This window comes from Oreochromis niloticus, linkage group LG1 (assembly GCF_001858045.2).
Source record: "Oreochromis niloticus isolate F11D_XX linkage group LG1, O_niloticus_UMD_NMBU, whole genome shotgun sequence".
Lineage (NCBI taxonomy): Eukaryota > Metazoa > Chordata > Actinopteri > Cichliformes > Cichlidae > Oreochromis > Oreochromis niloticus.
This window is the reverse complement of record NC_031965.2, coordinates 24,479,895-24,490,128: the sequence shown is the minus strand read 5'-3', so window position 1 is coordinate 24,490,128 and position 10,234 is coordinate 24,479,895. Positions and strand designations below refer to the sequence as shown.

Here is a 10,234-nt window from a genome sequence, read left to right as displayed (position 1 = left end):
AGCAACTTTGTAACATAACACAACATGTTTTAAACTATGTTTAGAGCAATCCTTGATGGAGCAGACCATGTCTCTGGTTTACTTGAAATATTCTGTGACACAGATATGAATTTAAAGAGAAAACTCTTAAAGTCTACAGTGAGGGGATCCCATGGTTTTTTCTATGCTGTGGTGGTATTTTGCTGGCATGGCAACAAAGATGGTTACGGGGGACAAAACCCACATCCATAGGGCATGACATTAATGTTTACTGGTCTCCTTTGAGATTTGTACTTACTAGACTTTAACCCAATTTAATACCTATGGAAAAGTTTTGACTAACATGCTAAACTCCCCCCTAACTATGATCAAAATATGAAATATAGTTCCACAATGCCAAGGTGCATCGAAGCTTCAAGTCAGTGGCTCAAACATTAACTTTGGGCAATGTTCCTTGCAAGCCATTTAATATTTAATATTTGATTATACTGCATGCAGTGTTATTTGTACACTTCAAGAATGAATTTAAAACACATTTCACTCTTTCTTCAGCAAGTTTTATTCAATTTGTAGCTTTATTTGTTCATTTCAATTAATTTCTAATTTCCTCATGTTTAGATAGTGCCTAGCTTTTTATTATTTTAGTATAATTTTGCTGATTTTGTACAATGATTTCACATTGAAACTATTTTTTGCTTTCCATCACAATTGCAAGATTTATTTTATATGTCAGGGTTTTCTTGACGGTCTAATTTAATGCAAAGTGTATTAGCTCCATTTCAATCCAGATAGAGAACACCAATAAAGGCTTCTCAGCTATGTGTGATCTAATTATGCACCAGTGATTGTGTTTCTTCTGCCTTGCTTTTCACTTCCTCCGACTTGGAGTAGGACTCTTCACCCCTCTTCCCAGTGCTGCCTTAGGAGCGGCAGGGCTAGGGGTTGAAGGGGCAGCGCTCGGAGCAGGCTGGGTCTTAGGCTGAGGGATCTCGATTGGTAATTTAGGAGGGATGATTGTTTTAGGGGTCAGAGTTGGTTTTGCCTCAGGGATTTTCTCCCCATGGCGATACACACTGACCTGGAGATAAAAATAGAGAGACAAGGACATAATGTTAATACCCATACATGCATTTACTACTAGCGGTGAACACAAAAGAATTGCTTAAAGGGCTGTAGCTCACTGCATCATCAATACAAATTATTTGGGTATTTTTAAATTTGTAGAAATTTTGATTTTGTATTATTTTGTATTAATTCTGTCAAAACCAGGGTGAGCAAAAGTAACAAGGTCAAATATCAGGCCCGTGTAAGGTTTTTGTGCTGCTGCGATCAAAATATATCCCCATGTTGGGCACCAATGGAAAGAAAATATTTCTGCTGCAGATGACCAGGAAAACCTCACGGCTCAGAGTAAATCCAGTCATTTGTGTCACACAGCGGCAACACTCACCACTATATCCACAGACTCTCCTCCATATTTGTTCTGGACAATCATGGTATATCTGCCAGAATCCTCCATGGAAACACCTTTGATCGTCAGACTGGCAAACCTGCCCTGGTCCAGGGAGACCACATACTGGGAAATGAATTCAGAGGTTAAAAAAAGTGAGAAAGCCAGCGGAGGGAGTTTAGCATGATTTATCGTTTAAAATGCCTTACTCAAAGTGGCAGCATGAGCAAAAGCTGAGCACTGGTGCATGGGCTGAATGGACAAAGGGACTAATGATGTATTCCTGTCTTATCTGTTCTGCTGCACTCAACCACGCTCAACCAAAGTATGGTGAAATTGAAAAGCAATACAAATGTGCCCCGTCTATATTTTTTAGACCACCAAAAAAACCCATACTGTATATTGTCTCTGATACTCTAGTCTATACAGAGTACTTTATTCTGAATTGTACCATGTACCACGAGTGGTGCAGACAAGAGTACAACATTTTAAATTGCCTCTTGTACCTGCCCACTCACTTGTAAGGTCTGGACATTTATACATTTTTATGGAGTGGTACTTTCAGCAGGTTAATTACATTATTAAGAGAAACACTTGCCTTTTAATTACAAGAAATAAAACGGTCTATTAGATTAAAATCCTAAAAGTGGTAGCCATTAGCATGCTATGTGTTCTTGGTTAAATGCATTAATTTACTAGACCAGGTTAAGCTGTGTATTATTAAGAAAAGAAAATATTGTAATTACAGTCATTTCTATGATACAAATAGTATAAAATCTGACAAAATGTCTAAAAAAATAGTAACTTCTGCTTATTACACTACTCCAATTGCACTTCCAGAGTCAAATATGAGGATTAGATATAAAATTCTCTGGATCTTCTTATGTTCATGTTTGTTTTTCATTTATCTTCATGCATCCTCAGAAGCCTCTGTGGTAACTAAGTGCATGAGAGACACTCCAGAGGTTTGGAAAACTCATCAACAAGGGCCTCGCTTCTTGTTTTAGACAGATTATTAGCAGGTGAGGGAATGAATAAAGGAGAAAACTTGAACACAAATTCCTCCTGGACCGGGGTTTCTCAAACTTAAATCTTCAAAGCTGGTAGAAGCTGCAGGATCCTGATGCTGTTGAAAGAGCTTTCGTTGACTAGGGACAGACTGTAGACTTACTGTACTCCGGTTGGCAAGTAGGTTAATGAGTTATGAGAGGTAGAGTTGTTCCGTTACTGATCTAGGATTGTGCTGATAATACTGACCCCAAAATAGGTAGAAGCGTAGTGTAGTTCCCTGAATCTTGGTGGTCTCAGTGGTAAATACACTCACCTGCCACTTGATTAGGTATACGTTGCTAGTTTTGGATTGGATCCTTTTGTCTTCAGCCTTAACTCTTTGTGGCGTATCTTTAGCAAGATGCTTAAAACATTCATCAGGGATTTTGTTTCATATTGACATAATGGCATCATGCTGCTAATGTCACGTTCCGCCACATCCCAAACGTACTCCGTTGTTGATCTTCTATTGTTGATCAGAATACTTGGTCGCACCACAATACTTAGACTAGCCCGTCTGTCACAAATAACCCTGCTCATGTACATTCAAAGTCTCACCTTTCTTCCCCCTGTTGATCCCCCTACATGCCTAAATGTACGGCGTTGCTGCCATTGGCTGATTTAATTATTTACTTTAATAAGTTCTTGAATCGGTGTACCTAGTAAAGTGGCTGATGAATGTATAAGAAGGGCTTTGTCACAATATGGACAACATCACATTCATTAAGTTCCTAACAAGGAACTAAAGTATATCAATGGTTTTGGGGTTTTGTGCATTTTATTACTACTAATCATTTGTACTAATTTAAATATACATGAAGCATATTTTTTAGAAAGTACTTCATTACCACTTTCGGTATTACCAGAAATTGTATTTTAAATACTGCTATTTCATTATTTTATATGAATACTGGTTTTAATATCATGGTAACTATTATAGACATTGACTTTTGAACAGACATCATCTGATCAAATGAATCTGGAGAGTTCTCAAAATAACATGACATCATGAAGCATATTTTAGTAGACACATACTGAGTGTGAAATTTCCACAAGACAAGTTAATAGAAACATTATGTTGTAATTGTGTATGGTTAATGAGATAATTAACCATGAGACAGGAAGGGAGGAGTTGAGTTTCTGAAGAGGTTAAACAGAGTCAGAGAATAAGGCAGTATTTATCAGGTAGGAATCAAATAAAAGTTCAAAGCCCCATCTGAATATGAACTGGTTGTACATGTGACTTGCATACACAATTTAATTAGCTGAAAACAAGTTGTGAAATTTATTTCGGCATAACTCCAATAAGACATTTACACATTTACCTGATCATCAGGCTCGACTTCTGATCCGTTCTTCAGCCATGACACCTGAGGTTTGGGGTCTCCACACACTGTACATGTTAAACTCAAAGTCTACAGAAAGCATAGAAAATACCTATTAGCAAAATGAGACAGAAAGCACGCAGTTCACACACTTAGACGCCTACCTTCTTTTCCATAATGGTGACCACATCAGGCAGTCCTCCCACCACCTTACCACGGTCTAAAACAAACAGTTGTTAACATTCTAGGTTATTCCTATTGTTTATTATATTAAGCTGTTAAATATAGGAGAACAGGAGGATAAACTTACTCTTCTCAGCGTATGCCTCAGCCCTGAAAAATCAAAGCAGTTTTGTATTATTATACAAATTCTATCACTAGCAAATCTTTATATTGTTCAAGCTTTACTTTAGCCAAGTCATTTCTGGTTAGCTTTCATTACCTGGCTCTGACCACACATCATTTTTTCTTTGTTTTTTTTCTTTTCTTTTCGCTTAACTAACAGTGGTCAGATGGTGTGCCACAAGGTGCTTTAGATTTACAGCCAAACCTCCTTTTAATATTGTTTACTTCAGGAGTTTCATGTATATTTCCTGGGGAAAAATGATATTGTTATGTGAGGGCTGTTGGAGCAGCATGGCAGGACCAGAGGTCAGCCACAGGACCAGATGGTTGGGGAAACTCTGCTCTCCTCTTGGCAAGTTGATGCTCAATCAAAAGGGTAACAGGGTGTCACTTGTTTCAATGTGTTTGTAAAGTCTTGTGCTTAAATGTCTCTCTTTGAATGTTAATTAGAAAAGGGATTTGGATGGTTTCCACACTGCATGCAGTGTTTAGTGTTTGCAGTCTCAATCCCTTTCCTAAAAGGATTTGCAAAATGTGTGTGTGGGTGTGGGGTTTGCTTTGGCCCAATTAGCCGATAGACCCCAAAGGATCTCTGCTACCTGACTGCTTCTATTTTTAACCAAGATTTTTATCTCAAATTATAATGCGCTGGACTCTTTCCAGACAGCCAGCCTTGGACTTTTTGAATTTGCTCAACTTAAAGACACAGGGTAATTTTTCCTAATGCTGTATTGATCATTTATGCAACTCGAGTTGCAGTGATTTAACAAGACTTTTCAAAACTGTAGCTGTAGGTGAAAAAAAACCCAAACTTGAATAATTGGAACCAATGCATGCAGAAGTTTTACACCTCTTGGAGCTCTTTAGATTTTGCTCATGCAATAGTGCCAGGGAAGCATCTGATTCAATTTGCAACATGCTACATTCATGCAGCAGTGATTTAAAGCATACACACTGTTTCTTCAGTCACAGAAAAAGGAGAATAAATCATCAAATAATATAGTGACCTAATCTGAAAATCATAACTTTAGTCTGGGATTAAATCCTCAGTCAGGCTTCCACAGTAGACCTTTAAAAAAAGTGCACAGGTCCTTACAGGGCAAAGCACAGGCAAATTAAACAACTAAAATATTCAAAACAAGCAGCTGGTTTTAGTGTAGTAGTTTGGGGTTAGGAGTGCACTGATATTTTAAAGTGACAAGTCTAATCGATGCATGGATCTACACTGATTAACACTGAGCATATAGTGGTTACAAAGGCTCATGCAATCCTTGTCCAGTGTCTCAAATGATCTGAAGGCTTTGCACTGTTTGAAATGTGAAGATACAAATGTTAATGAAATTTCCAATAGATGTTTTAGTATTCAAATACAATCAGAACGAGAGAGTCGATTATACGTGTATTTATAGAAAACCTCATTCTTTACATTATTTGAAGCAGGAAAACAAGACTATTGTTTTCTGTATATGAACACAGTGTAGCCTGGGAAATCATTACTTTGAACTATTAGATGTCAAACTCACAGTTATGAAGCAAATGTGAAAGAAGCAGTGATTCATCATTAGGCGAGCCAGTCTGACACATAAAGGCACAAGTTTAAAAAAAAAAGAAAACAGCTTTGAGAATATAGTCTTACTTTAGTTTCTGGAACTCTGCAAAGGCTTTCTCGTATACTGTTAAACATAGAAACAGAAAACAGTCACTGTCACAACACATGCCAGGTTACTTTACTTTAAATTTAGACACACCTAGAACCAAAATAGTCTTTATATTATCAAAACAGAATCTTTCCCTTTTCCTGCTAATGAACATGGTAACTTTTTTTTTTTTTTTAAAGAAAATAATAGTTTTAAGATGAGGGCGATACAGTAAACACAGGAGGAATGAACTCTTTCAGTCATAACACTCATAAATGTGTTTTTTAACATTAAAAAAGTTAATTTGAGAAGTTTTAGTGGAGATTTTTTCCATACAGTGCTGTGCAAAAGTCTTGAGCCACAGTAATTATGCACATAAAGGTAAAATTTCTGTCTTTCAAACCATTAGGGAAAAAAGGAGTAGCTCAAGACTTTTGCATTGTTGTGTATGTAATCCGATCCACACTAAAATGTATGTAACTGACAAGCAGCCAAGCTGTCCAAACGCTGAATTCTTTTTAAAAGTGAAAACTGGAGACTTTCATACTCAAAGACTAGCTGAAGTATAACCAGAGAGACTACACGCTGAAAGAGAGCCATAAAAACAAGTGACTGTGTTATTTTCTACCCTCTTTTTACAGAGTTATCGATAAAAAGAGGAATTGGCTCAGAAGGGAAGGAAATAAGAGAGGGAAAGTACTGAAAGTACTGACCATCACCGCTGAGGTCCAGTGTGCGTTTATGTGAGTTTTCAGGGTCAGTGATCACGATGGAGTACTTGCCCTTGTCCTTCTCCACTGGTTCAACTACCTGTGAATCAATCAGCGAAAAAACGATCAGCCACATGACGGCAGAGGCATCAACTCAGTGTCTTATTTATTTCTGCTTTGCGTGTTTTGAGCTATGATTTAAAATTAGATTAATTTAACAGGTAGGCTAATTACAATTATAAAGCTTTCTGACAAAACGATCGGTACTTAATCAACTTTAATGAATTTTAAACCATTTTTATTCATTAGCTTTCCCTTCTTATTACCCCTTTAATTTATCTCAAAGTTTCCTCGTCTCTGCAAAGACGCTTTGAGGACTTTTACAAGCAACACAGACGAGCAGCAGCACCAACGTCTGAGGTGCTTTACTGTCATAAAGTTACTGATGTGTGAGATTCCTCCGAAGCATATACTGTTCAGCTTTGTATAAAAGATGATAATACCTCCATTGTTGCCATAGTCGGGGTTCCACCAATCACAATCTTGTCACTGTGGGAGAGTTTAGTCTCACTGAGGAGAAGAAAAGAGAGGTTAGTGTGTGTGTGTTTGTGTGGTGGGGGGTTATATTTGAGCGAGTGAGGTAAATGAAAATCATGTTTACATGCCTCGCTAATGTCATGCCGACCTCTTGCTCTTACACAAACCCACAGAAAAGACAGTGAGATGTTTTAAAATAAAATCTTCATAATTTTTATTCAGTTTTACTTCATTGTTCTGTCCACTTGTTCTTCTTTTATGAACCCATTTTTTTAACATTTTATAATCTCTGGAGTGAACTGGAGTGCTTTTAAGTGCAGAAAAGCCTGCCTTCTTTATAGAAAATAATAGCTGTGTGATTTCTGTCACAAAACAGGGCAATTTTACTGCAATAACAGGGATAATGAAACCACTTGCCAATAGCCCATCAGAAGTTTTATTATGCGGCTTATTGTTTTTCCCACTCGCGGCAGTTTAACTTGAGGGAAAACCAGAATAATGCGTTTGTGGTCAGCATGTTTATAGGTGGACTTAAAAGAATACTCTAGTAAAACAACTACCAGGACTACAAATACTGGAGTCATGCGCATTTTCTTCCTTCGTTCCTTATCTTCATCTTCGTACTCCAACTATTAGGTATTATGTTTGTATTTGTGAGACGGTGTTAATTCTGTGTTTGATCTAATTCCTTACCCATGATACCAGGTGATGTTCATCTCTGAGGTGTAATACTTCATGTGACACTGCAGCTGAATGCCTGTTGCTGTGCAGTTTATCACAAGCTCTGCTGCACTGGCTCCTGGAGGAGGTAATGGAGGCGATGGAGGTTGTGAGGACCACGTTTGAAATCAACGTAAAATACATGTTTTCCTCCAGCTGCTGGACTCTGTGACCTCGCTATGCTGTGAAAGCTACTGCATGCAGAGATGAATTAATTGAATAGAAACAAACTTCCATTTTCAGCCGTTTGTAGGATCTATTTTGAAATTCCCTTTTGTCCAGCTTGGAGAGGAAAATTCTGCTAATGAAGCAAAGAGCAGATTGTTTATATCCTGGCACTCAGTAAAGCACTTCAACCATGACAGGTTTTATTAACTTTTTTTTTAAGCCGTTATACCTAAAAGGGCATTTTATACTACACAATGTCTGTGTCGGATTTTCCTCACTGCACATTACAAGTGGGCAAGTGTGTCATCCACCTGGTCACATCACCATGGTTTCCCATTATCACAGTAATGAACCCTCTTCTCCTCTGCAACCACTGCTGTAACAGTTGCTGCAGAGCTGTCAAGTGACTGTCTCTTAAAATAGGAGTAAGATGCTCCTCCACACTGTCACTGTGACAGCGCAGTGGAATTTTAAAGTGATTTCACCACATGATGGCACGATGGCCAAATGCTTCCAGCATGACAACTTCTGCCACACGCTGATAAGTGTGTGTGTGTATGTAGCAGAGGGTTTTTAAAACAAGACCCATATCAGCCTGATGATGGATCTCCCAAATCTCTCATCACTGGGGTTTGATGGTGCCATGTTAAATTTAGATAACTGGATCCCTATAGTGGGTAGAGGATGGTGCTGGTGGTGTGTCGTACCGTTTTCAACATGGATGTCTCTTTATGAGATTATTGGTGTGTGTGTCTGTGTGCAGAATGCGGCGACTTACCAGCCAGTTGGCTGAGCTTGTTTATGGCATCGTCAAAGACTAGAAGAAAGGCAGAGGAACATGGGGTCAGAGACGGAGCCAAGAGGATGGAAAGGCATGATGCTGCTCTCTGGTGGCTGCACTCAGAGCTCAGTAAGGAAAGGTTTAATGAAAACATGGGAATCTGTTACTTTATGGTTTCCCAACCCAACATAGTGAAACAAGGTAAATAGCTGCATTTGTCTTGTGAAGTATGCTTTCTGCACCATGTAACATGGCAAGAATGGTAGTTAGAGAAGCATTTTTGCTGCATGTTCAGAAAGACTTTACATATATTTTGTATATGTAAACTCCTATATATTTGTTTTAGTACAAAAAATAATAACCCTGACACTCTAACTAAATCATCTAAATAGCCTAGCAAAAAAGAGAATGATTTATGTGGTGTTTTAAGATTCACCTCAGTTTGAAGGATTTAGGACTGACAAAAAGAGGTGGGTGAGAAAGATTGTCTTGGCATACCTGTTCATGTGAAGCTCAGTCTCAGTTCATTCAGATATAAACATATCAGACATATTAAACTTACGAGGCACGTCAACATCTGTGAGAAATTTGAGAACCTGTTTTTTGGGTTTTGTTTTTTTAAATGGAGTGTTATTCTGGGAAGCTATTATACCTATTGAATCAGTTGTTTCACTCACAGTTGACCAAGTCTCCAGTTTTAAGTGTTCTGGGTCTGTTACCAGATAATATCAGACCAAATGAAATGAAGAGGTTATGGGTCCCACTGGCTACGACATCAGGATGTAAAATAATATTAACGCATTGGAAATCAACCAATCTGAGCTATTTTGGATAGCAGATCAAACTGCATGCAGAATAGTTACATTCAAACGAGTGACATGTAGAATAAAAAAGGGAGACGAGATATTTTTGGAGGGGAGCCAGAAAAAATGTTTCTGACTAATTTTAACAGTTTTGGCACCAATCATAATGTATGAATCATTCAAGATGTAATTTGTAGACCGAGGCTTTTTTATTATTTCCTTTTTTCTTGTATTGTGGTTTTGTTTAGAAAAACAAAACCAAAAAAATTGTTTTTCAGTATCTATTCAGTAATATATCTACTTTGTATCCTGCTGCTTTTGAGGAAAAATAAATGAAATAAAAAAAGAAATAGTTTATAACATTATACAATTTTTTCCCCATCTCAAGTATTTTAAATATTCTTTTTATAAGAAGAATACACTGTAGGTAAACAATTATACCTGCCCAGTAAAGACATCAAGCAAACTATCCAGACAGTGAACTTGTCATTTTTATTAAGTGTTAAGATGAACTGCAAAAATAGAGATCATGTTTACCTTTTCCAGAAATGTTTATTTGGCTCATATCTTTTCCTCTGTCATCACTGATGGTGGCTTTGTAAATTCCTGCTGTCTTCAGTGAAAACTGGAGAAGAAACAGTGCGACATAGGGAATGCAGATTTGTCGATTTTGAACACACCATGAGGACAGCATTGGAAAAAAACCCCCCAAAAACATAGTCTTTAGTG

General features: G+C 37.7%; 1 protein-coding gene across 1 annotated transcript in view; it reads right to left on the bottom strand.

Moving 5' to 3' along the window:
• Positions 1-514: 514 nt before the first annotated feature.
• myom2b (myomesin 2b) overlaps positions 515-10,234 on the bottom strand; it is a 29,955-nt gene continuing 20,235 nt past the window's right edge. The window contains exons 29-39 of the mRNA XM_019359315.2: positions 10,043-10,130; positions 8,700-8,738; positions 7,727-7,832; positions 7,000-7,066; positions 6,500-6,596; positions 5,786-5,822; positions 4,115-4,137; positions 3,969-4,024; positions 3,805-3,894; positions 1,430-1,555; positions 515-1,057 (exon numbers count right to left, since the gene is read on the bottom strand). Coding sequence (XP_019214860.1) covers positions 848-1,057; positions 1,430-1,555; positions 3,805-3,894; positions 3,969-4,024; positions 4,115-4,137; positions 5,786-5,822; positions 6,500-6,596; positions 7,000-7,066; positions 7,727-7,832; positions 8,700-8,738; positions 10,043-10,130 — 939 coding nt within the window. The 3' untranslated portion in view covers positions 515-847. The remainder of the gene's footprint in view (positions 1,058-1,429; positions 1,556-3,804; positions 3,895-3,968; positions 4,025-4,114; positions 4,138-5,785; positions 5,823-6,499; positions 6,597-6,999; positions 7,067-7,726; positions 7,833-8,699; positions 8,739-10,042; positions 10,131-10,234) is intronic.